At 44.0% G+C, this 26,793-nt stretch overlaps 4 protein-coding genes across 4 annotated transcripts; 1 reads left to right on the top strand and 3 right to left on the bottom strand.

The window, feature by feature from the left end:
• Positions 1-487: 487 nt before the first annotated feature.
• Positions 488-2,723, bottom strand: cd164l2 (CD164 sialomucin-like 2). The gene is made up of 5 exons (XM_062410341.1): positions 2,543-2,723; positions 2,213-2,305; positions 2,076-2,117; positions 1,683-1,830; positions 488-1,461 (listed from the first exon to the last, which is right to left on the bottom strand). Exons 1-5 carry the CDS (start codon positions 2,583-2,585, stop codon positions 1,446-1,448), a joined length of 342 nt encoding a protein of 113 aa, XP_062266325.1. The 5' UTR covers positions 2,586-2,723; the 3' UTR covers positions 488-1,445.
• Positions 2,724-6,224: 3,501 nt separating this feature from the next.
• On the top strand, positions 6,225-9,349 carry gpr3 (G protein-coupled receptor 3). Its single transcript, XM_062410158.1, has 2 exons — positions 6,225-6,381; positions 7,741-9,349. The coding sequence occupies exon 2, from the start codon at positions 7,762-7,764 to the stop codon at positions 8,752-8,754; it is 993 nt and encodes a 330-aa protein (XP_062266142.1). The 5' UTR covers positions 6,225-6,381; positions 7,741-7,761; the 3' UTR covers positions 8,755-9,349.
• A 462-nt stretch (positions 9,350-9,811) lies between these two features.
• On the bottom strand, positions 9,812-17,851 carry wasf2 (WASP family member 2). Its single transcript, XM_062409919.1, has 9 exons — positions 17,629-17,851; positions 15,652-15,816; positions 15,375-15,509; positions 15,112-15,265; positions 13,735-13,852; positions 13,501-13,622; positions 12,511-12,660; positions 11,740-12,248; positions 9,812-11,255 (listed from the first exon to the last, which is right to left on the bottom strand). The coding sequence occupies exons 2-9, from the start codon at positions 15,782-15,784 to the stop codon at positions 11,098-11,100; spliced, it is 1,479 nt and encodes a 492-aa protein (XP_062265903.1). The 5' UTR covers positions 15,785-15,816; positions 17,629-17,851; the 3' UTR covers positions 9,812-11,097.
• Positions 17,852-19,318: 1,467 nt separating this feature from the next.
• LOC133971996 (probable methyltransferase-like protein 24) lies at positions 19,319-26,662 on the bottom strand. Its single transcript, XM_062409157.1, has 5 exons — positions 25,028-26,662; positions 23,553-23,651; positions 21,368-21,504; positions 20,899-21,166; positions 19,319-20,324 (listed from the first exon to the last, which is right to left on the bottom strand). The coding sequence occupies exons 1-5, from the start codon at positions 25,373-25,375 to the stop codon at positions 20,019-20,021; spliced, it is 1,158 nt and encodes a 385-aa protein (XP_062265141.1). The 5' UTR covers positions 25,376-26,662; the 3' UTR covers positions 19,319-20,018.
• Positions 26,663-26,793: the final 131 nt, after the last annotated feature.

Raw genomic sequence — 26,793 nt, 5'->3', positions numbered from 1 at the left:
GGGGGAGGGGTGGGGGTTTGGACTTTCCTTTCTCACACTGGAAATGTGTTTGTTCTTGTTTTTGTGTGTGTGGGGGGGGCGGGGGGTCCGAGTGGAGGAAAAAAGACTGTCTTTTGTCAACAGACTTGGACGGAAGCCACAGTCTGCCCAGTTAGGAGGCTTTTTTTTGTGTGGGCCTTTTCAAGCCTGCGGGTTCTGGCTCTGACAGCGAGCGGTGCATCCAGCCGGCCATCCTGCTGCTCCCCTGAAGGCCTCCGCCATCGCTGTGTTCCCACTACACGCTGCGAACCACACTGACATATCCATGGATAGGCCGGCCTTATCCGCACATGTCTGTGGTCGCACCCAGTTTGCAGTCAAATCAATTCACTCGCTCTGCTGGTGCAGGCAAATACGCAGTCAACACATAATGCACTGTACAAACTCTGTTACCAACTCTTCAATGGCATCCCAGAAAAGAGATAAGACAAAAACACACTGAGAGATGTGTTTTTCATTCTCATTTATTTTTTCATTCTCAAGGCATCACAAAAAAATCCAAACATATCCACAAACTAATCACTATTTACACAAGTAAACAGTGTCCCATCATATCTCTGTGATCTGTTATGAAAAGGTTGGAGCTGGTATGTCAATCAGAGCAATCAAAACTGAACTTACAAAAAAGCTCTTGACAATTCAAAAACACACACAAATCAAAAGTAGTGGAGTACTAATGTCAGATCTGAGCTTTTCAAATTTGAAGGACTACCTCCTAGATGTTAGGTTGGAAAGTGTAAACCTTTCATCCTCATGTCTCCTAAAAGTCCCCAGACAAAACATTTCATTCACTACAAGTTAATACATAGAAAACTAAGATGCATATATTTTAACTTTTGGTTTCAGAAAAACACGACTAGTACTTATCGACTAAATTGAGTTCCACAATCTCATTTTGGGAAAGGTTAAAAATGCCTCTGATAACCTTGTCTGACCTCCTGACTACATGTCACCCTTTCCCATTACTGCACCGTAATGTTTACACAGTTGAAACATGTGATGAAGCTGTGTTTTGTAAGAGGACAAACTCTTAACTTGTTAAATTAGTTTCTGTGAAGATTAATGTCGGGTTGCGATTGCAAAGCTAATTTGCTGAAACAATCAGAGCCCATTTGTTTCCCATTTGTCTTACTTTACGACTACTTGCAGCCAAAATGTCCCTGAAGTGGAAATGCGGTGCTATACACAGTGAACACATGCACACACTCGTTACACAACGCGGCAATTCGAGGAACAAATTAGACTCTTATAAACACACCCATCCCCCCAGGGGTACACATGGGGACCACACCGAAAATGACAGGAGCTGAGGAGGAGAGAGAGAAAATATCCCGGAGTCACAAGTCGATGAGTCACAGCTCTGACGTCCTGCACACTCATCAGCTCGTCCTTCACACGTCCTGACTTCACTGCGGCTGCTCTCTGTGTGAAGACAGACATAATTTGATATGAACGGAGGAGGTTAGTGGGGAAAATCAAGCTACATTTAGAGATGTTGAATGTGATTCATCTATTCTATTGGGTGCTATGGGTCACTCCTGCCACCGGAGGCTGCTGCTGAACCGACACACTCACTGCACACAGAGATTTACACTCACATAGTTGAATGCTCTGCCGTCTGGCACCTGCATGCACGTACTCACATGGGGTCATAGTTGCTCTGCTCTTTGGATTTGAAGAAACGCATGGCGAAGAAGCCGCCCGCCTGCAGGCACAGCACCAGGATGATGCCGCCGATGAAACTGGACATGTCAAACTTGGCCTGGGAGAACTCTGAAGACGGTTTATCACCTTCAGACAGAGGGCAGATTTAATGGGTTTATGGTTTAATAGGGGACTTTGCAAGAAATCAAGGGAGGGTGAGGAACAATCAGTGTCCGGATCTGAGAAGGCACTTGACTGGTGGAAAGGAGTGAGTGAGTTTATGAATGGCGTCAGGGAACATTTTACTCTGCTCCTTCTGGGAATAAAGGTCTGACGCAGAAGGCAGGAAAGGGGGAGGGAGGGGATGCTGGAGTGCGGCGGATATGATTTACCTGAGTCACCTTCGCCTCCTCCCTCGGCCACCTCCTCTACAGCTGGGAAATGGAACGTGCAAACAAGACGAGGGTTAGAGATGATGCAGGGAGATGATCTGTGATGTGTGTCAGTGTCAGGGGGAGCTGTTTGATACCTGTGCACAGCTCAGACACTCTGGTCCAGCTGCAGTTCATTGAGGTGTCTGCTGAGTCGCCCTCATCAGTCAGACACACCCCCGTGTCATTACCTGAGACAGAAAGTACAGGCATTTTAGTTTGTGTGTGTGTCATGCATGCATTCCCAGCATACTAAATAATTCAGTCATCTTGTACAAACTGGTGAAGCTCATGTTACAGTAGCCGTGATGATTGAATTACTAATTACTATCAGAGGTCACAGGTCGTTGTGCGTGTGTGTGTGTGTGCATATGTGCGTGTGTGTGTATGTGTGTGTGTTTGTGTGTGTGTGCGTGTGTTTGTGTCACCATCTGGACAAAGCCTCCAGACGCAGCCTGTCAGGTTGAGCATGGAGGCTCCAACGCACAAGTCACATGACTCCGCTTGGGAACAATCTGAGGAGGAGGAATAACTGGCAGTCAATTGGAAATGTCAGTCATTGCCAAGTGATTGGCCGATACACGATTATCTCCCAGTAGAGAAAGAAATGTTAAAACCATAACTTCTGCAAGAAAACTGTTGGGACAGTCTAGACGGTGTCAGAATAGACAAAAAACTGAGTGGGAAAAACCAGGAGTCGTGCTAAAGTAAGGATTTCAGATTCTCATTCACCTCTCACACGTTCTCAGTAACTTAGAGGAGAGACAGGATGGTGTAAAAACTTGAATCGGGCTCTGGTGGAGTTGAGGAAAGATACAAAAGATAGGAAGCCACCAACAGGTTTCTCACAAGATAACAATCATAAATTAAGGGTATTGTAAAATGTGGATGCTCCCCTTACCTGACTGTGAGTACACATAGGGCACCCCAGCTAGAAGCAGCAGTGTGGAACACAGGACCTTCAATAGCAACTGCTGCATCCTGACAGCCACAGAGGACAGCTGGGACACGTAGGCGATTAGAGTGTCTACAAAGATGTTTTCAATAAAGATGTCTTTGATAAGTCCTCAAGACAGCATCCGATAGTTGCGAGTGGAGAGACGGTTCCTGTCCAGGACACACAGAGAGACAGAGAACACAACCGGAGACACAGAGATCTGTGTAACATGAGCGACACCCAAACTTGGTTCCCTGGCAACCAACTGGCCCACCTCAACTCCCCTGAAACACACACCAGTCAGGACGGACTGACACCTGCTCACCTCAGGAGGCAGTGCATGCACACACACCTACACACATGTGAGTGTTTGTTCAAGGATTTTGCATCACAACCTGGTGCTCGAAACAACTTATAAAGGGTATAAAGAATGTCAGGCAATCCGCGTTTTTACGATTTGTCCCCTCAGGAACCAATGACATTTGTAGTAAGTTATATGGCTATTGCTCCAATGGTTGTTGAGGTATTTTAGGTCCAAAGTCCTGGAGTGACTCACAGACCGACCCTGAAAGACACTGTTACCATTACTACAAATGTATTTCTGTTACACGACATATTACGTTTATCTGCATTTTTTATGTTTTCTTTAAAAAAAGAAGAGATGTCCCTCTTTCCAGCCCTCTATCACTTACAATTAAACTTGTGAACACTCTGAGCACACAACATGACACTGGGTTGCTGTATTTTTAACAGTCACAAGTCTCACTGTTTAGAGACTAGAAGCAGCAAGAATCAAGTTGTCACTTGACTCTAACTATGTTCATTTTAACTGGTATCAACTGTACAATTGGTTTGATTAAGGCAGTTTATCAACATTATCAATGTGATGAGTGATCCAAACAGCTCTCCTTGGTGTGGGACGCAGAGTTGGTCAGAACCCATGTGACTTTGTACAGTACTTGTCCTTTACTCAGTAATACAGTAGTAGACGTCTATCATCCACTCAAATTACCTAATTGAAGCCCAAATTGTCTTTTTTATTTTTGTAAAATCTCATAATTGATATTGTCAAAATGCTATTCATAAAAATGACACAGGTAAGACAATATATACTTCTTGTGAATTTAATCCAAGAATTTTGTGTCCAATTATGCATTTTGTATAGCCTCCATGTCAACAGTTTGTTTTGAAAAGCGGACGTAGTTTCACATGTGTTCTTCCTCTAACTGCGAGCACACCATTGCCGTCCCCAAAAGGCCAATGTATGCGGATTGGATGCGTTTACCATAAGTGTCAGTATATGAATGCAGTAGGATTTCTGTATTGGCTGATTTCACCACAGACATGCGAGTGTCGGCTGGCCTGACCGCAGTATATAAACGCAGATAGTTCCATCGGCATCACGAGCCTCCAGAGATCACACCGATCATGTATGCGCGCCCACGTGTCGAGCTGTGTTCTCACACATTGTCTGGGTGAGAGCTGCGCGGCTCCACGGGGGACCTGGTGTGTCGGCGTGATGTAAAAGGATGAAAAAGACACAAAAATAAAATAAACAGAGGGAAATTTCGCAGTCCCGTCGAACACGATTTCCTCCCACTGATGCTCCTCCAACATAGTCGATGCACCGGCGAGAAAGGAAGAGATAATGCTGAATTTTAGAGCCAGGGGCGAATAGACGACTGGTTGGTATTAATACAAATACATGCACAGAATATATGATGTTACTGAATGACAGATAAGAGTCCAGTTGAATTACATAATAGAATATAATGGTCAACACATCCTCACAACATCCCTCTAATTTTATAATTTTCTTCTCGATTTTATCCTTTTATTAGTCATGATACGATAAAACAGCTCCACTGTGTAAAGTGCTGCACTTCACATCCTCTCCTTGTGACGTAGGGGGGCTTACCAGACGGAAGCGTTTCCTAATATGGCTCGAGCAGGACGACTTTCCCTCTTTTCACGCATTGAAATGCGCGGCCACGTCCAGCACTCGCTCCCGCATGCAGCGCCCACGCTCCCCCATCAAACCGGGGAAGCCACGAATCCCCCCTGCCGGTGTTATGTTAGGGCACGGAGGGGGCTCCTGTCTCTCTCAACTGATGTTGCAAGATTAATCAGATGAAATACAGGATAGATTATTATGTAAGGCAATAATCAAATCAAATAAGATCTGTGTACTCGACTCACATCAACACACACATTGTTCAGACTCTACCATTAGATTACTCAACCATTGTGGGGCGATTACTTAAATTACTAAATTAAGTGTTCATTAAACCAGTGATTATTTTGATGCTGTTATATCAAAGGAAACATATTTGATGGAAAGTATTGCTTAAGAGTAAAAGAAGACCTAACTGATGAGGTTTAGAAATTATTGGATACAATTTCCTGATAAAGATAAAAAAGGTAAAACAAGAAAACAGCAATGCTTGATAAATCAATATAATACTGACAAAAACAATTCTAAGGGTTAGAGATATCAGCTTTACATAACACAAGTTAAATAAAAAAATTATTTAATTAAAAAACCCTGATAAAAGATAAAGTACAACAAAACCAGCACAATGTCAAAATGCTAAGCCTCTCTACTGTTGTATTTTTTTGTTTTTTCCCTTCTTCTTTAAATGTTTGCTTTGAATGTGCATAAAAGCAACGAGTGGGAAAACGAATCGCTCCTCATCTCCCTATGAATCATACAGATGCGTTTCAGCACCGTGGACAGCGCAGGGCCTGTGCCCGGCATCAACCACACGACTCACCCTTTCAACCACCTAACCAGGCCCCCGGGTCGTATTGTGAAAATGAGTGTGTGAGTGTATTTGTGCTGGAAGAAGATGTGTGTGTGTGTGAGGTGTGTGTATGTGTGTGTGTGTGGGGGGGGGGGGGCTGTCTATTGGTCATTTAATACCTAAAACAACGAGCAGGAGTGAGCCGCAGTGGGAGGGGCGCCAGAGATGCCGCATTTTTCTGAATGAAATTACTCCATTTACACCCCAACCCACCCCATCCTCCTGCATCCTCAGCTCCGGCCCCCTGATTGGTCGAGCTTCCCGGTCGCTGACGTCAGACAGCTGCTCTTCTGGAGGAGTCCGCGCGCAAGAGCAACCATTCTGCCTCCCATAGGCGCTCCGGAGGGACTGACGAACCAGGAGAACAAGGGATGCGAGAGACGGAGCGCGGCACAAGCACGGGGACTGTCCTTCTATTTAAACCGGTGCCGAGCAGCACAATAGCAGACATCAGCATCCCCTCATCTCCATCTTTTGGATTGGATCTTATAAGAGAACATCTCTAAAGCAATAACGCATAAATAAGGTAAAATGAATAATCCAACATGCATATTGGTTTTGTGCGGTGCGAGCGTGTTCCTGTGTGCATGAACGTGTGTTGGTGACATCCTCTGTGGTGCTGTGAACCCCGCAATTGTAGCTGTTATACAAGAGGGTCCTCCGCACCATGCATGAGGTGGGCTGAACCTCCTCAAGCCGGAGGGGGAGGAGGATGGAAGAAAGAATCTCCTCATGAGCAAATCAAAATCATCTCAAAATAGCATTCTACATATCACTGTCACTCTGTGTGCAGCACATCTTGAAATGTATCCCGGTGAAGAACATGATGAGGACATGCCACAGAGCTCAGGCATCTTAACCTTGTTACAGGCAAATTCCTCAAGTAGCCCTAATGGTGTTCTCATTAACTGTGCAGCAGATAAGCAGCAGTAAATGTAGAATCTGTACCAGGCTTACACTGTGTCTATTCGTGAATCTCAGGCTGTAGCTCCTCAGATTCATCTGGGAGTTATGTTTACAGACTCTTACAATGTCTGGATGCAGGAGGCAGCCGGATCCCGACATTGACTGTGACGTGCTTAACAGAAGCTGTGTGTTGAATCCCGTAAAGCATAGGTGCCTTAATGCTACCACTCGGCAGACATATTGATTAACTTTGCATGACTTCCCGCACGACTCCATACAGTATGGTGACGTCACTGACAGTTAAAGACAGGCATGCTCCTGTCTAAAAAAAACTAGACCCTATGTGGTCATGTAAGAACATATTTAAGGCCTAAAGAAACCACAAGAGGTGCAATTTCTAGTATTTTCCTTTGAATTCCATTGTCCAAATTTGTATTACCTCATATTTCTATAGTGCATATTTATTTTTTTATTTTTTTCCTGCACTTAATCTTTTTAATCATTCTTTCTTTTGAACTAAACTATTTTGAACAATATTGGTTTAGGCTATAGATTGGTTCGATTAAAATGTATTTGTACAATACCAAATCACGACCTAGATACTTTACGTAAGGCTGAGACCTTACGAAATGAGTTAGGCTGCAAATCTAAGAGGCCTGTCCATATGTCGAGATTGTAGACTGTTCTGTGTATCTATTCCAAATACTCACAATCTTAATCAATATCTTTATTAATTCCTTTGTCTGATAGAAATAACTGCAATAATGCAATACCACAAATGAGGAGTAGGCCTGACAATTACAAACACCACTTCATGCTATGAGATCTTGAGTACTTCATCATCTCATTCAGTTCTCCTCTTCTCTGACACATCCGGCCTCCTGTGGCGTCACATCCTCTGGTCCACATCTGATGGAGACCCAGTAATGACCCATCCGAGCTAATGTCAGACATGTTTCTCCTCTCCTGTCTCTGTTAGGTTGCGTTTGTGTGACCAGCCATGATCCTGAACGCCTCTGACCTGGGCTGGGATGAGTCCTCAGGTGCTGACCCCTTCCTCCCCTTGGACCAGCTGGATGGCCCGTCTTCATACGAGGTGCCGCCCCTCACGGTGTGGGGCGTGGCCCTGTGTGTTTCCGGAACTCTCATCGCCACCGAGAACGCCATCGTCGTCACCACGATCCTGGCCACGCCGTCCCTGCGCGCCCCCGTGTTCCTGCTGCTGATCAGCCTGGGGCTGGCAGACCTCCTGGCGGGCGTCGCCCTCGTCCTCCAGTTCCTCTTCGTTTTCTGTGTGGAGCCCAGTGATTGGTCAGAGCTGTTGACCTCGGGACTGCTGGTGACGTCGCTGACCGCCTCGCTCTGCAGCCTGATGGGCGTGGCCCTGGACCGGTACCTGTCTCTTAGCCACGCCCTCACCTACGGATCGGGACAATCCCGCCGCAGAGCCGCGGGCCTCCTGCTGCTGGTGTGGCTGGGCGCCTGTGTGATCGGAGCGGGGCCTGCGATGGGCTGGCACTGCCTCGGGGAGCCGGACTCCTGCTCTGTGGCTCGACCCCTGACGCGGACATACCTGTCGCTGCTGTGTGGGGGCTTCCTGGTGGTTGTCATGGTCACCCTGCAGCTGTACGTCGGGATCTGCCGCGTGGCCAGGCGGCACGCCCACGCCATCGCCACCCAGAGGCACTTCCAGACAGCCAACCACTCATATGCAAGCCATCACAGCAGTGGGCGGGGCTTCTCCCGGCTGATCCTGGTGCTCAGTGTGTTTGTGGGCTGCTGGATGCCTTTCTCCCTCTGGGGGCTGCTGGGAGACGCCTCCAGCTCCCCTCTGTACACCTATGTCATGTTGGTGCCAGCCGCCGGCAGCTCCCTGCTGAACCCCATCCTCTACAGTCTGAGGAACAAAGACATCCGCAAGGTGCTGCTTCAGGCCTGCTGCCCCCACAGATGCCAGCACAATGCACAGATACACTACCCAGTGGATGTGTAGACTGCACAACCTCGCCAGAGTCTGACCGACACACAATCTATGCGAGACATATCACTGTTTGTGTGCCAAGATACACACATTGCTGCATTGACTGTAATCCAGATCCACACACACACACTCCCACACACACAGGCAGCAATTCCATGAGAGCAGATGTCCTCCTGCAGATCAGAATGTACTGGACTGTCCTGAAAAGAGACATGATGGAACAGCCCTGCTGTTTCCAAAAAGATTAAACGTACTGTCTTCTTGTGTGTACTTTGTGCCTCATCCACAGTCAATTGTAGCTCCCCCAAAAAGAAACAATCACAGGGGTCTTGTATTTATAACCCCACTCTTATAAAAGTGGATTTAATGACCATCGGCACTTTAAGACAAAATAAGGGATGGGTTTTGAAATGAAAGCCTATCACAGTGTAATGAGAAAAGATCCAAAGCCCACTTCTATTTACTTGAATATCTGGAAAACACGGTGTTCTGGATCTTTGAGATTCTATTTTGCACATGCTGTTATAGGCACTTTGAAAGGTACTGACCATATGTTCGTGTTGCACAACCTTTTTTGAAATGAATGAATATTTTATACGAATGAATAAAAAATATGCTTTTTTTCCTACCGCGTGATGTCAGAGCTCATCTCTTCACTGCTGCTGAAGCTTTTACTGTGTCTCTCTCACTCTTTAACTCCATTAGGCACAGACCACTGCTCTCGATGCCTGTATCCTAAATTATTTTGCAGCTCCAGCAATCTTCAATGTTATCACCAATCACTCTCTGTGCACTGTTTTTAAGATCTACAAGGCAAGCTTGCTATGAGGATACAAAACGCCCTCTTGCCCAATCGCTAGAGGTTTTTCTCTCCTCCTAACCCTTTTTTACTTTTATCCATATGATTATTTCCACACTCTCCACAGAGTCAGCACTGTGTCCAGCCCGACAGGGATGAGTCATAGGTAAAGCATGAGGAAACAGCCTGAAATTCTTGGGGGAACCTCTTATCTAACACAACAGAGCAACCACACTATTAAAACATTCCCACAAAGAAGAAACCTCAACAATCAGTTTAATACACTATCTTTATTGAAATAACTACAATCGTATGAAAATTTAAGTCAGGAGAAGCAGAACTTTGGCCAAGCATGATGTTTGATTGTGCTTTAACACAGGCAGACTTAAAATAAAAGGCACTTAGAAAGAAGTCCACACTACTCATCAGTCACTTCTACATCCGACTCATTTATGGCAGCTGTAACATCATTTTTTTAGAGAAGCTGATCAGTGACCAGTGTGGATAAACACTGAAATGCAGCAGTAGAAAGACACCCATTAGGCAGCAGGACAAGGCAAATGGTGGCGGTGATTAAAGCATCAGAACCTAGTTCTTCCCCAGAAAATGTCAAAATTAATAAAAGCGTCAGGGAGAAATACACAACGCAGACAATATGCAGTACAAAATGAATCAAGATATTTGTGCTAATGTCTGCATATGTTCTGCACGATGATCTCAGGAAACACCCCAGGTGTCTGACATGAGCCGATACTTCCCCCTATCACGCTGAATAATTCATTCATGAATTTGTTTATAAGCTACAAACGATGTCTCATAAACCAGTCAATTGTTCCCATGACAACCACAGGGGGAAAAAAGAATATAAAAGGGAGGAGAGGACAAGACATAAAAACATTGGGATTTAAAGCGATTGCATTCATTATCTTAAGTAGATATGCTTCAATATGGAATATAAATTTTACATCTATATAACAATGTACGAACGGGTGAGAATGTTTCGACGTTAAAAACTTCCACTGAGTAAAAAATACTGGATATAGAAGAGGTTGCCTGTGTGTGTGTACTCCCTCACTATTATCCATACCCATAATAAACTAAGGTAGATAAAAATCAGGCACTTGGCTTACAGCAAACAGGCACCTGACTCTAAAAGATACCGAAGAAGGGCGGAGGCGATGTGTTTGCGCACAGACTCAGCGGGGAGACATGCATCATATCACACAACATTCTCACTGGGTAACAGACGGTCTGTTACCCAGTGAGAGCGATGGCTAACCGGAACACGACCACGCAGACACGAGTCGCATCTTCAGATTTAGCTTCTTTGAATCGCTTAAACAATTTCGGTGATAAATGAATCTAAGGAATGTGATTAGTAAAAGGTCACGTGTACATAATCTGTGCAGACACGCTTTTGAACTCTCTCTCTTTCACACATTAAGCCACAACATTGACCTCTGTTCCCACTGGTACTTTAGAACGTAATTTGAATGAAGCTATTCAGATGTTTAATGTCGAGGAGAGGTGGTAGTGAAGGGGAAAAGGGACGGCGATCATTCGAACCACTCCTCGTCGTCAAACTCTGAAGAGTCGTCCTCGCTGTCGCTGCACTCCACAGCGATACGACGGGACAGGATGGCCGCCACATCGTTGCCAAAGTGATCTCGCTTCTCCTGCTCCCGCTGTGCTTCCACCTTCCGCAGATTGAAACCTAAAAGGGGATCATAGTCAAGAGGTTTAGGGTGAGTGCAGGCCGGTAAACATTTGCTGTGTGTTTGATCAACACACAAAGGGTAAAACATTATATTATTAATTACTATGTTTCATCTTGTGGTTATCAGGGAGCTTGCAGGTTGTTGACATTTCTCTGTCTCTTCAATTATTGATTAAAATAAATTGTTATTACCAAAACATTCCTATAAAATGTACCCAGTTGAGCTTTTGGCCACCAGTTGCTCTATGGACTGGGTGTGTTTTTCGCTATTCTTTTAGGTTGTAAAATTTGCTGTGTCATCCAAGAAAATATTTAAAAGTTCATTGTAGATTTTATTCATTAAATAAAGCCTTTGAATGTGTAGGGTAACTTGTAGCTTTGTACCACATGAAAAACTTGTGTTCCCAGTTTCACTCTGATCCAGCACAGTGAGGACTGTAGATACCAGTTATATACCAATCTGTTTCCTGCTGTGTTTTACCTTGTCGGATGGCCTGCAGCAGATTATTGCGAGTGCCACCGGACTCGTCCCCTTCCTCTGCCGGCTGCTGTTTGGAAACAGAGCTGGGCGTCCCCCCGCCACCAGAGGGAGGATGAGCAGAGTTGTTGAAGGATGGGGGAGGAGGGCCAGGGGGAGGCGGAGGAGGAGGAGGCGGTGGAGGACCGCCACCTGTGGACATAGGAGCTGGAGGTGGAGGAGGAGGAGAAACAGCAGACATGTCAGGGGGAGGAGGGGGAGCAGGTGGGGAAGGATAGGCGGAGGAAGACGAGGAGAAGGGAGGAGGGGAGGGCGGGGTGTCAAAGCCAGGGGGAGGCGGGGGGACCCCAAAACCAGAGGATGGAGGAGGGGGAGGAGGTGCTGGTGGAGGTGCAAGGTTGGGGCGGGAGTTGGGTGGGGAAGAGGCCATGGGGGGAGCTGGGGGTGGGTGGCTCGGACTGAGCACGCTGACACGCTTCTGGTTCTGTCCTCCGTACTGTCCATCATTGTACCTGTGAGGAACAGAGCTGAGGTTAGAGATGAAGGGAAAAATGAAATGGCAAAATGGCAACTTTATTTCAATCTTGTTTGTAAATAAAAGGGGCCATTTAAAGTTTTTACTTGAGACGTGTGTAATCCCTTCTGTGCCTACACATATAACCTTGAGAGGATTTGAATGGGAGTGCTGTGCAGCAGTATGTTCACCACACGTTGGAAGGGGCCGCAGTGCGTTGGCAGCACGTGTGAGGCTTAAATATGTAAGGTGCTACTTACGCCATGTCTGGAGGTGGAGGAGGCAGGAAGTCATCAGAGCCCGGGGGAGGGGAACCGGGGTCATAAGCGTAGGAGCCGGTGCTCAGCTCTAGGCCTTCAGACGTGCCTTCTCCGGATCCAATACTGCCATTCAGGCCCTCAGTGGAATTCCTTAAAACAAATTCAAGACATCACTATCTGCCTTGAATAAAAGCATCCCATCCTTCTTCTCTTAAACACGGCCGCACATGAACCGTGAGAAACATTACCTGGCATTTACAACCTCAATTAGCAGCTGTGGGTCATGTGCTGATTCCTCGGCAGCATTTACATTGGAATAATTTTAAGAGGAAGTAGCTTCGGTGCTTTTGAAAAAGCTGCCACTTGTGGTGACTGGTTCACACAGCTATTAAAAATAACAAGCACATACAGTGCAGTAACTTACACAGCGGTAGGATAACAGCTTGTCCTTCAAATTTATGTTTTTTTGTCTCATCAAGCCTGGCCTGTGAGTTAAATGCAAGCCACAAAATTACATCAATATTAAAGCAGGTTAAACACTGGCTCATTAAAGCAGAGAAATGTAAAATAAATCATTTAAAGCAGAAAAAAAACAAAGTTTACACGCTTGAGCATATTTCAATTTCCTCACCAATCACTATATGTCACATCCGAGAATATGAAATGGAATCAATCATTGGCCTTTGTATGACTCACACATTTGTTTACTGAAGTTTACCAGTGCCAGCCAGCTCTACACCCTATCCCCTGAGAATGTTTCAGGACAGGACATACCACCCATATCACTGTGTACAGATTAGCTGATAAGCAAGAGGCGAGTGGAGTTCTGTGCTTTTACTGTGTTAACTGGAGGAAGAAATACGAAATTCATAAAGTCATTAATTTCAGGTTATTGCTGAAATGCACGTAAAAGCCCCTGGGGTCTGTTGACTACCACAACGCTGCACCAGTAAACAGCCCCATTAACCTGTAATCAATCTATCAACTCACATCAAATCATTCTTTGGCTCCACAAACTCCTCTCCCATCTTGCGACGCTCCCACTCATCCTTCCGGGTCTTGATCTTGCGAGGGTTGAGAGTCCGCTGGTTCAGGTGGTCTTTTTTCTCCTTCTACTCAGGGAGAGGAAAATAATTAAGATGAGAAAAGAATCCAAATGCTTTTTATTCGATTGAGCTGTTTTAACTTGTTTCTGTAGTTTATGAACATGTGTATGAGTCTCACTCTGTGCTTGCGTTTCTCCTTCATGATGTCCTTGGTGTCCTGCAGCATCTTCTCCTTCCACAGTTCAAAGAAGTACGAAGGATCTGTGTAAAACTTCAGGGCCTCCTTCCCATCGTCCCTGTAGACCACCATTATAATTATAAATGTGTGTCAGTTACACTTCATGTTGTCTTTGTTCACATTAATGTCATAGAGTGTCTGAGGACAGATCATTATCTGCCTTATGTGTATTAATAAGTATATGACTTCCCCTTTCAGCTCAGTCTTTAAGACTTTTACAAAACCAACACCATTTGTCAAATTACAACCAAGTACACATTCAAACTTATCATGTCACTGCAGTTGTTATACAGACTTCACCCTTCACCACCATAACCTCCTGCTGTTCTGGTTTCTAGTTAACCATACTTTTCATGTAATGTCATGGTTTTTGCATAATTTATATCAGGGATCTGACATCAGATCGGTTGCTGACAGTTATTGTTTTCGCCACAGTATGTCTTCACTGCTGCTTTGATTCAATATATTTGTTTCAATATACCTACAATTAGAGCCAGAGTTACATTTAAAAAAAATGCATTTAACAAAATGAATTTGCTTCACCACATAGATAATTAAGATGTTTTCTACATCATATTATGTTATATTATATTATATAAATGTAAAGCATAGGAATTTGCTAAGATGCCATAGAAAATGCCAGGTTGGAAATTGGTGAGTATAAAAGTATGTATGTCCGATACCACGTTTTTTAATTATATTAGTTCCACCCAGATAAAACTGTAATTTTCTTATTCCAGAGATCATAGAAAACAGCAGTTATGCTCTACTTCCACCAGCAAGTACTGTTTTCAGAGCAGCAAAGAAGAAGTGATTTCCAGTAGTGTCATGTTGGCTAGAGCTAGTTAAAGTGTCAGCAATTTTGAAAACACTTTTTTAAGCTGGAAAGTCCAACATGTGAAACTGCGATGTGAACCACATGCAAGACTTTAGGTAGGTTACTGTTCCTAAATCAGCTAATTAAAGCTATTAACATATCGTATATAAGTTTTAAGTGTTTTCTAAATGCAGTGGTTTCAAATCGGAACATCTCGGATATATCACATATATTGTCATACTGGATTAGTCCATGCTGGATTTAATTGAAGACTTTGGCTCATCAAGACCCAACTCGTAAGCCAGTGTTTAATATCTAATCTTTGATGAGCTTTGAATGCATATGCATCAGAGAAGTGGGTTTCAATAATACGTAGCTATGACATAGATACATCTTGAATAGGTTTCCATGTGAGCACAAGTGAATTCACTTGTTCCTTTCCATTCCTTGCATGAACATGAATATAAGCCCTGAGTATTTGTGTGTCTGCCAGGTCCTACCTGTAGTGGCTGAGGTAGTTGAGCGGTGGAGGCGGATCACAGGTCGTGTAGGTGTCTTGGACCGGCATTGGCAGAGACGGTCTGCAGAACAGCTGCTGATCCTGGGTCACGCTGCTACGGAACGCCTTACGGGTGGTGATCGCCTGGAGAGAGACTGAGACAAACAGACAGGAAGGCAAATATTACTGAATATTTAAAATGCCAAATTTTAAAGTTTATTTCAAACCACAGTAATAGTAACAGTATCATGGGAGAGTGCCTACCCTCCTCCTCTTTGGGGTCCAGCTGTGTGACTTTGACCTGCAGACGATCCACTCGTTCTCCTAGTGTATTAACTCTGATGGCAAATGCTCCAGCCTGCACGAACAGCTCCCCGAACACATCCTCTGCATACTTACCTGCAAACACATCGACACACGCATTTAAAACTGGCGGATTTATGTATTGGTCCCACACATGCACAGTAGATGCATACTTATAATTCACGAGTACATTAGAGTGAATGTAGACACACGGCACACACACACAGCACACACTCACTGAGGCTGCCGAGCTGGCGGATGATGTTGGCCAGGCTGATATTGGTGACACATTCCAGCTCGCTACGAATTTTCGTAGGGATGGTCTGGCGACACACATAACGCGGCTCTATATTCCTCGTCACCAAAGGCATGGCGGGGTGTGGTGGGTGGGGGGCCCCAAACCCTGAAGGAAAAGAGAAGAAAGGTCAGTGGAGACAAAGATATAGGAACATTGTGACTGTAGACCAGCACTGAGGCATTGATGTTGAGATGTACTACATGCATCTGTCACACTTATGAGACTGGCGCATAAACAATTTACAAATAAGTTACAGAGGAGATGGTTTTCAGCTGTGTTGGTTTGTTTGTTTCTTAGCAGGAATACACAAAAGCTGCTGGACAGATCTTCCACTTTCTTTTACATTGCCAGATAGAGCATTTTTTTTTAATTATGTGTAAATCTTGAAAAAAGGAACACATTAAATAATATTCTGCGTCTCCAACTAAGAGTATGGATCTAGTGGATTGAAATGTGGTATCACAGGGGTGTAGGCTTTTTTCAGCTGCTGGCCTTAGCTATGTGGCCTTTTTTACTTTAAGAGGACTGTTGGGCCTTCAACACTATTGTGTGCAATTCAAGTTGATTCTTGAAAACGTACCTGGGCTTTGGGAGTCTTTCATTGCTTTATGGCCACACTTCATTAGAGTGTTGTTGTTTTGAAACATTTTAAGCTAAAACCTTGAAAAAGTCTAAACCATGTCAGAATTCTTGTTCATACTTTACAGGATTGCAGAGTTGATTAAAATCTGTTTGACCCTAATGTTCTGTTAATTTGTTCCTTTTTAGTTTTGTTACCTTGCAGTTTGTTTGTCTGGTTGTAATGTAATAATACATATATATTTATATATTTTAGTTTTCGTTTTAAGCTTGTTCAGCAGTATATAGTATAACACAGTATATTCAAAACAACCATCCTTATCCATAAGGATGGTTGTTTGAATATGCTGTATAGATAAACTATCTTGATAATGTAATAAAAAAACTGTGACTTTACTTGTACAAATACTCATTGTTGTGTGATACACAAGACATGCGTGTGTAAATAACCACTGAGCCAGACAGAAGTAAAGCAGAAGCAAAACTGAAGCTTTTTCTCCACTCAGCAGTGCCATCTGAAATACACACGGCTCATGTGAACGAAACGGGAATAAGCATTTATAGAAGAAGGGGATAAAACTTTGGTTGAGCACCATTCTGCTTATAACAGAGTCTAGACTGGACTAATCACAGACAGTGATCTGCAGGAACTACAGTAACACATGGGATCGGTTGAGGTGCTGATGGGAGCTATCGGCACAGCGTGAACAGACACAGTGTAGGTCACTGAAACTTTAAGTATTACCCTGCGCTGCTTCCTATTCCCCATTTCGGTTTCCTAATTATAAGTTGTTCATGTTGACGCAGGGTCTTCTGAGAACAGCGAAATCACTGCGCGCACAAACACACACAGACACACACAGACACACACAGTGGATTCAAACCTCGGTTCTTCTCCCCGGCTGAGCCTTATTGTTATGAGTCTTTCAAATGTGGGGATTACTGTGACTGTCACGTTCTTCTTCGTGAGTAAAAGCTTGTCACGCTCGTGCCCAGCTCCAACACAGCTCGGGGCTGTTCGAGGTGTGTGACGTAGAGACAGACAGCTCTCTGTCACACTGACAAGCCCGAGTTAGCGTGGTTTCACTAGCTAGCAGCTTGATTGATTTAATACGCGCTTGACTTCATTCTATTAAGTAGCCAAAGGTGAATAAAGTAATTCGTAAACGCTTTTTACGACAACATTAGCTGAGGGCTCAATGTAACTTGGGATCTTGGCCTGGCCGGAGCAGGAAGTAACTTGTCGGCGCTTCAAACCTCGAAGGAACCGATTTCATCAGAGAGCAACGACCTTCTTTACGTGACGAACACAACACGGAGTCCTCTCCCGCTACTCACCGACCAAAGAGAACAACCGAGTCTTCTCTGTTCACTCCGTTTCTTTCTCCGGTGTCGAGGTTTGCTCAGGAAACGTAGAGCGCGTCAGTCTGCGGAGGAGCGACTCGGATCCCCGCGACAAGTCCCGGGATCGCGAACTTCTGATTGGCCGCGAGGCTGAGCTCCTCCACGCTGATTGGACGCCGTGCCCGTCGTGTGATTTCTGCCGAGTACAGAATGTGGAGAACCTCAACGTCAAGAGCGCAACTCCACCCTGTCCGCTGGGGCCGAACATCTGTGCGCAGTTTGCGTAGCGGAGGGCGGGGGCACGCGGCGCATTCCAGCGTCCGCTCCAGCGAGTTGGAGCGAGTCCGAAGAATGACAGAACATGAGCGATATGTGACGTGTCAGGTAAACAACACGTACCTGAGGGTCTATGAGAGGACAATCCTCCCTTCATCCATTAAAGTGTAAACCCTCCAAGAGTCATAAAACATATCTGGTCCTGTGAATAATTTATGAGTCATTGTTTGTCTGGATGCTGTAATGTGAATGCAATTAAAGGTTCAGTGTGTATAATTTAGTGACATCTAGTGGCGAACTGTCATGTTGCAGCTGAACTCCCCTCACCTCAATCTCCCCTTCCAGACATGAAGGAGAACCTGTGGTCACCTTCAGTTATCATAAAAACCCAAAAGGTGTTTAGTTAGTCCAGTTTGGGCTACTGTAAAAAACACGGTGTCCTCCATAGAGAAGACCCGCTCCTTGTGTATATATTAATTATCTAAATATAAAGGGCCATTCTAAGGTAAAGATAACAACAATTTGTACAATTTAGATGAAACACAATAGTGAAAACATCACCTTTTGCAGACACTTTTTTTTTTAATACTTTAAGGTTAACACAAATATTGTAATAAATAACTAACATTACCTTCAAATTAAACACAGGTATATTTTCAAAGTTTACTTGACTCATAAATCATAATTTCCTGCATTTTCTCACATCTGTTGCGCCCCCTCCTCTAGTAGATGTCTGTAAATATTTGTATTATTCTTCTACATGAGACAGATCTAACTATGAATGCATTACTTGTAACAGCAAAGATCTCTGCGTCCCCAAACTGAGATCAGTTATTTTACCTGAGCCTGTGGAAACTGAACTGTGTATTATTAAGGAGAAGAAAACAGACCCTGTTTTTTAAGATATTGAAAATGTGTTTTATTTTGTTTTCAATACCGTCCTTTTTATTTTTATTGTGAAAATTAATTGGTGTTGGCTGTTTGTGTGTATGAAACCTTTTAATTAGGCATCCATCTGGAGAAAGACTGGGAGAAATAAAGAAATCTCCTTAATCAGTCAACTTATAGTGGAGCTCCATATGTTTTTTCTTCAACATCCCATTTTTCCCTAATATGAGAAGAAGATATATGTGCTTGTGAATTAAGGATGTCTTCTAATCAAGAAAAGGGATGGGTCAAATGCATTGGCAGAACATAATCAGGATGATTTGGCTTGATTTCCATGTAGGTAAAATATGTATCCAAAAAAAAGGTAATATAATTGGCTAATTTCCTTTTCAAATAAATGACATATCAAAGTTTGCTTAAAAAATTTACTACAAAGTCAGGAGTAAAACCCACCTCATGATGGAATTACAACCGGTTATTGCCGGAGCTGATCAGTGTTATCCAAGGAGAGACGAACACGTTTTAGTAAAGGATTTCTGGATTTATTTTAGGTTTTTACTGCTGTATAAAACCACATTTGTGACACATTATCTTCTTTGTTGTACAGCACAGTGCAAACAATACATCAGATTCATAGAAGAATTTCTATATATTTTACAACAGGGACAATCATTAATATAACCAAAGCCTCTCTTCAATTTAAACAATTATTGCACATATAAAAGCTCTCTAAGGCCTTCACAGATGCACACAATCTATGTTCAAACCACTGCTGGAGCCAAAAGCTGCAAAATGGATTGCACTGAATAATAATAGTATGAATATGATATTCATAAAATATTACATCATCAAAATATCTATGGTTCAAATACATACAAATAACGAGGACAAAAAAGAAATGGAAATGTGCACGACAGACAAAATTGAATCTGTAATTATTTCATCACTATGCTGTTGCCAGGTTATATCAAGGAAACCTCCTTCTTCTCCATATTTGGTCAAATTAGCCAGTGTATGTACAGACACATTAGTATCTCCCTCTGAGGGTGGCGTCAGAGAAAGAAACGTCCATTCCTCTCCACCAGAGGGCGATGTCATGTTAAGAAATGTGTGAGCCTGAAATGAAAGGGGTAGGGGGGGAGTTCATTGTAGGACCTTATTTGAGGCCATGCACCATGTGTAGTCACGTGTGTTCACCTGTGCCCATTCATGTGTGTGTGTTAATGTCTTGTGTTGACCCAGCTCAGTGTGTAAGAGCTGTGAGCGTCGCCCACAGTCCGTTTCAGGACACTGTGACCATCTCCTGCAGAGCTGTTGACCAGCTTCAGGCCAGAAGCTCTGAGGCCCTGCAGGATGCTGAACCAATAGCACAGCACCTCCTCGTCGGTTCCTCCCACCTCAAACCCTGCCCATTGCAGATGCACCGTGGCGACCAGATGATGGACACTCTGCAGACTTCCTGACTCAATCCAGTTCTGGAAAACTCGCCACTCTGCGCTGAGGAGGTCGGTGAACATAAAGTGAACCTTGAAAGAAACAAGAATATATTGAAGATAAAAATGCAATATTGTCCTGCAGGATTATACATACCAGGCAACTGCTATAGTTATGGCAAATGTTGTGAATATTTTGTCCATATTTAGAACAATTCCTGTTAAGGGCAGTATTTATAATTATAAGAACACAGTATAATTGTTCATGTTGTCCATTCTTATTGATTTCCATATAGTGAAACAGTATAACCAAACATTATTAAATGTTCTTAAATGGAAATATTGGAGGACTCCCTTTTCTCCCATACAACATTTTCTCAAACTATAGATATGTAGCTCCCTCTGGTGGCTGCAGGATGTAACTGGGCCAGTGTGAGCCACTCACTGAAATAGTTGCCATGGCACCCAGGGATGGCGCAGAGCCCTGTTGCCATGGGAACACACAAGTAAGAGAGCTTCCTGGGGATGTTGGGGTGAAAAGACTCTTAAGGTATGTTTGTTTGGCACTGTTTCTTAAAATTGCTGCGTGTGTGTGTTCGCCATTGGGTGTATGTGTATGTTTGTGTGTGTGTGTGTGTGTGTGTTTGCATGTGTGTTTTTGTCTTACAGTGTGATGTCCGAGAGCCACCATGATGTCTGCCAGGGTTTGTGAGACACTACCCAGGTTGCCTCTTGCCTTGCGCTTGCGCCTCCTTGGAGCACGCCACTCCAGCCACATCTTGTGCCGGCTGACCACACCTCTGTCGCTGTGGTTACTAGCCAAACTGTTGCTAAGGTGACCATTAGCTGTATTGGAGTTGCTGGGATCAAACCTGTGCACCTCACATCCGAGCCCAGTCACAGTCTTGAGAAAGTCTGCGTCTCTTCCATCCATACTAGATAGACAAAGACAAACACAAACACAGAAAGATAGACAGAGAGGCAGGGGAGCACAGAGGCAGTTTGAAGATTATTGTATGCATGATTAAATATGCATTGCATAGTTTTTTGTTCCAGCTTTGCAGGCAATGTGAATGCATAAGCATCACTGCACATGCACTGACACATGCACATACTGTACAAACATATGGCCGCACCTGAAGGAGTATGCAACACATGGTCTGTGTGCAACTGGAAGGAGCCAGTCCTCAGCACACAGCAGCCAGTGGTGTGAGGCCGCGGGGGGCTGTGAGGCCTGAGCCTGACCTGGAGACAAAACCCTGGAGCAGTTCAGCTGAGGAGGAACAGAGAAAGAGAGGTCAAAGAAGTTGAAGAAGTTGTGTGAAAGCTTGTCCTATGAAATATGCAAGAACAATTCAGAGAGTAGATCATGCTTCTAAGGGCCTTTAGGGTTTTGGAGTTCCGTATCAAATGTAATTACTTTATCCTCCAAAGACTGTCTCCTGTAGTGGTATGTTTGTCTTATTTATATTTCTATCCCTCTCTTGCGTCTACTGAAGTTGCCATGTTAACCGGCTAACGTTGGCCTGGGTAGTCTGTATGCTTGTGTGTGTGTGTGTGTGTGTGTGCGTGCGTGTGTGTGTGTGTGTGTGTGTGTGTGTGTGTGTGTGTGTGTGTGTGTGTGTGTGTGTGCATGTGAGCAATGCCTGCACAAGTCCATTGTACATGCACATGGATAGTGGTCTTGTACAAGCTGCTGTCTGAGGTAAGGAGTGCGGAGCTGAGAGATTAGTTTAGAGGTAATTTTGAAGGATAAACAATAATTTTATGGGGTGTAATGAGATGCTACAGATGCGGCATGGTTCTGTCTAATCTGACTTATAAATGGGACATTAAGAAGATGATGATCATCTAACAAAAGTAGATTCTACTCTATGGCAGGTATTCTATATTAAGAGGAAAAAACAAAATCCACACAGTATACTCAGTGGATATATCATTCTCCCTCCCAGTTCCCCAGCACTTGGTGTGACACAAGTCTTAACTCTTGTTTGGGAGTTTCCAGTCTGGAACTGAAAGGCTTTACTGGCTCCAGATTTGGCAGAATTCTGCTGCACGCATATTGACAGTGCCTGACTGATCATATTACTGCTATGTTAACCCCCACACTGCAAGTCTGCAGTTGCTCAAGTGGGAAAAGTGGAGTGCAGAAGAAGTAGTAGTAGAAGTTTTATTGATTAGCATCTTGGCAAGCTCTAAACTCCTGGCTGCAGCACGTACCTCCCTTACGAATTAAAGTAGAACCTGAGATTTTGAGCTGAGCCCATTATGTTAGACCACTGATAGTGTCAGGATCAGGACCCTACCATCGGGTCACATGATGAATCTGAGGGGTCAAAGGATGATTGGAAAGACGGAACAGAAAAAGAGAATAAACAACTCAAAACAAAGCTCATAACTCTTTTTTATGTGGTTTTGGTAAATAACTGGATAGTTTGACCTCTTCATGCCGGTTCAAATTCTTTGACCAGTGCAGAGTGTCTGTTCTAAACCTGTATGTTTCTTAGACTATCCTAAGGCTAAAGGCTCAGAGCTACTTCATTATTATACCCTGTAATTAGTGAGTCCTCCTAAAACAGCTCTACAATGTACTGTCACTTTTTCTTTGTTTGTGTGCTGAAGCTTTTTATAAACATTGAAATGTGCAGAGTGAAGTTAGAAAACTTTGCGTTCATCCAACCTGGTTTATCTGCAATGGAGATTTTATAGCCAATGTTTTGTATTAAATTGAAACAGAGTTTTCTTTTATTACTGTTCACATGAGTGGTTTTTAGGCTACAACGATTTACTGAACTGCTGTTACATTTCAACACATTGCATGTCGGCTATTTCAGAGGTCTGTTAAGCATTGACACAATCTTCAAGCTCACAACTTTTCAAAATAAAATCACTGCAATTCAATATAATTTGCAATGAAGAAAACCAAAAATTAATATTATGTTTTTATTTTAAAGACAACTTGCTACAGAGGAAGTGATTCTATGAATGTTGCTGCCATGACGGTCAGCCCCAGTGTCTCTGTCTCAGTCAGATATTGTAAAATAAAAAGATCCAAACTATAGCTTTGATTTAAGGGTCAGAGGTCGACAAAATGGGGACCTTTAAATATATGTTATACCTAATTCCTTCCAAACTTTTTTGAAAGAAGGCAATTTCACAGTGTTATCATTTGTCATATACATTGAAAAAGAGAAATTTCAGTATCAAAATTGTGTTTGGGGCCTTTACAGGGCATTAATACGTTTTACAAATCATTTAAGAGGATAAGATGTTTTTATTTGACAACAGAATACGCTTAATGTGACATTATTTCAAACCTACCTGTGGCTTGGTGATGTATGTGATGAGACGACTGAGCTCTGCCGTGAATGACGGCTTGTTGTCCGCCCACGGCTGCACCTCCAGTGCTCTGGATCCAACCTGGCAACATACGGACAGACATATCAATATATTGATATTCATGGTAATGTGGAGGTGGATTGTGGGGGGGAGTAATTATACACAGCCTGAGAATTCCAGTAATGAGTGTCAGTGTGTCTGCCCCACCCCCCCACCCTCTGCCCCAGGTATATGTGCTGAGGAGGCGCAGGTCACAGGCCCTGACCTCAGTCCTGCTGGTATAAGATGTGTGCCTGGGGGCACTTTAACGTACAATCACACACGGTGCCAAAAGAAAGCCCCCACCCCCCACCACCAGACTCATGCTGACCCTGCGGTCACCCTGGCAACCCTCATAGGGAGGAGGTGTCATGGGGGGGGGGGGGGGGGGGGGATGATTCACAGAATGAGTCAGAGAGTTTAGCCTTGGGCCGAAAAAGAGACAGTGAGAAAAAAGGAGAATTAAAGACAGAGATAAAGGGGGGTGAGGGGAAGGAGTGTGAGGTAAAGAGGGGACAGACACACACCCACCCACCCTCACATGCACAGTTGAAGGCTGGAGCTCTACGTGTGACTGAGGGCCAAACAGAGAGAACAGCTGTTGCCGCTCTCTGATCTGGGGTCAGTGCTGCGCTCACCTTATCCATCATGTCTGTAATAACTCACAGGGCCGCGTGTGCACAAGCTGACCCCACATAATGAACACAGCGACAGAGGAAACCACAGCATCTGTTCACATCTGGATCTCTCCAGCTGAGCACGTTTAATGGGCTGATCCATCGATCTGTCTCCCTTCTCACCGATAAATGGATTATGTATGGTTATTGAATTGAATTGACTTAATAAGTGAATGAATGACTATGTAAATACTGAAGTTGCGTGGATGGAACCATTGGATTTCCTCCAAAGGTCTTTATGTAAGTCAATAAATAAAAGCTGTATTGTAATATATGTATTAATGCAGCTTGAACACAATTAGCTGAAAGTTACCCCAAGAAAAATTATTAGATATTGTGTTAAAACCCAAACTACAAACATTTACGAAAATCTGGCACTTATGTTATACAGCAAATTTATAGAATCAAAGGCCCTTAGTTGCACAGCTGAGAACAGGAATCCCAACTCTATGAAATAAAATTTTCTTCTGTTATGTCCTTATTATGATGAATATCTACAAATTTCGTGTTGTTAAAATCGAGTCATGCTCTTGGTCCACTGATGATGACAGAATGTTTTCAATGCTCTGCTTTCTTTCTTTCTTTCGTTCTTTCTTTCTTGTTACAACTATAGGTGTCTTATAAGCCTGTTTTAGGCTGGACACTTAATGTACATTACACAATAATGACAATCAGTCATCAACATCTGTTCTTATAATTATAATTAAATTATTTTTTACTTTGCTCTCGTGCTGAACTTACCTGATGTATCTCGTTCTCATCCTCATAGGCTCGGGCTCCCTCCCCCCTCTCTCCATCTTCCACCTCCTCTTCCTCTTCCTCCGGACCCGGTCTGCGGGAGGAGGAGGACGGGATTCCCCGGTGGAGGGACGGGCTACTCCTCTCTGGTTCGATGCTAATGACCGAGAAGGCGACAGGGCCCTCCTGCTCCTCCGGCCCGTCCCCGGCGGATGGAGGTAACCGCGGCCCGACGACGAGGAGCTGGAGCGCGACGAGAACCGGCAGCGTCAGGAGCAGGAGCGGGATCCACCAGTGGAGCCGGAGGAGGAGGCTGCCGCCGCGGCCCCTCCACCGCGCACTGGTCCGCATACTAGCTCCACCGTGGTGGCACCGCGCCGGGGAACATCGCCGGCTCTGTGCCCGGTGATTCAACTTTTTCCCCTGTGCGGGGTAAAGAGGAAAGTCCCGGCTGAGATGTCCCCTCCTCCTCCTCCCCCTTCTCCTTTACCCCCAGGGGAGAGCTGCGATGAGGAGGCGCATTCCTCGGTCATTGGTGGCCTTGTTGACACAGTGACAGGCGTTTTATTTAGCCCACAGCTGACCCTAACAGTTAACCCCTGAAAACAAGTGTGGACCCCTCCTCTTAAATATCAATAAGTAATAAGGTGATCAACCAATTATAACCAGGAGTAAAGAGCTGGACATCCACACAGGCCTGCTACTGTTCCGTATGTAGTGAATAAACAGTCCTGCACTAATTTTAGATCCGCAAACACACAGAGATGTTTGTCTGGACATTAACCAGGTGTATTTCATCGGGTTGATGTTATTTGTCTAAGATGTAGGCCGAGTGCTTTGGTTAAACATTTTCATAATGATTCTAACGGTTTTATAAATATTACATTAATCCAATCTTGATAATTCCCCAAAATCTCATGCATAAATATAAAAACATGAATTATGTTTCTGTCCTGGAAGCACTTTTAGTCATGTAACTAAAGTGTTTAACTACTCTTTAAGTAGTGGGACCACTTAAGTCCCACTACTTTGTTGTTGTATCTCTGCTTTTACCTACTTAAGTAAATGATCTGATACTGAGGGGAAAAATAAGATTCCTTCATTTGTCCCACTATGGGGAAATTGGCGGTTGAGTCCAGCACAGGAAATTATGTTTTATATTTAAATGAAAAGCCATTAATTTGCATAAATCTAGGGTAAAGTAATAATATATGTGAGGGGGCTGTTGCTCTTCCCCATCCTCCTCTTTCTTTCTCTCTCTTTCATGTCATGTTGTTGACAGTGTGTGTCTTCTTCCACCATACAGTGGAATGTCACAGCAAACACATTTCCTCTGGGCATGTCTGAGTCTATTTAGTCAGCCTGTTGACAAACTGTACACAATATGCAGCCAGTAAACTGTCCCCATCTGCTTTCCCTTTCTGTGTGGCGCACAGACACACACACACACACATACAGTCAGACACACATTTTCTATACTATTGAATGATTACCCACCACAACATGTAAAGGTCCCTCCTTCCTGTCAGCTCTCTGCAGCAGCCGTTACGCCGTGCTTCAGTACAATGCCTTATTTGGATGAGGAATCTTGCAACAGTACATTTTTGTGCATTTTTGTTTCAGTGGCTTTAAAACCTCCACGACACTCTTTTCTGATTTCCTGAGTCTGGTTTCTTTCTTTCCCTCCAACACATCCTCCCCTGCTCTCCCCGCCATCCATTCCTCTCCTCTCCTCCCCTCCCTTGCGCTCCCTGTCGAATTGTGTCCTT

Source organism: Platichthys flesus, chromosome 17 (assembly GCF_949316205.1).
Source record: "Platichthys flesus chromosome 17, fPlaFle2.1, whole genome shotgun sequence".
NCBI lineage: Eukaryota > Metazoa > Chordata > Actinopteri > Pleuronectiformes > Pleuronectidae > Platichthys > Platichthys flesus.
Note: the sequence above shows the minus strand (reverse complement) of the source record. Positions and strands in the feature narration are given on the sequence as shown.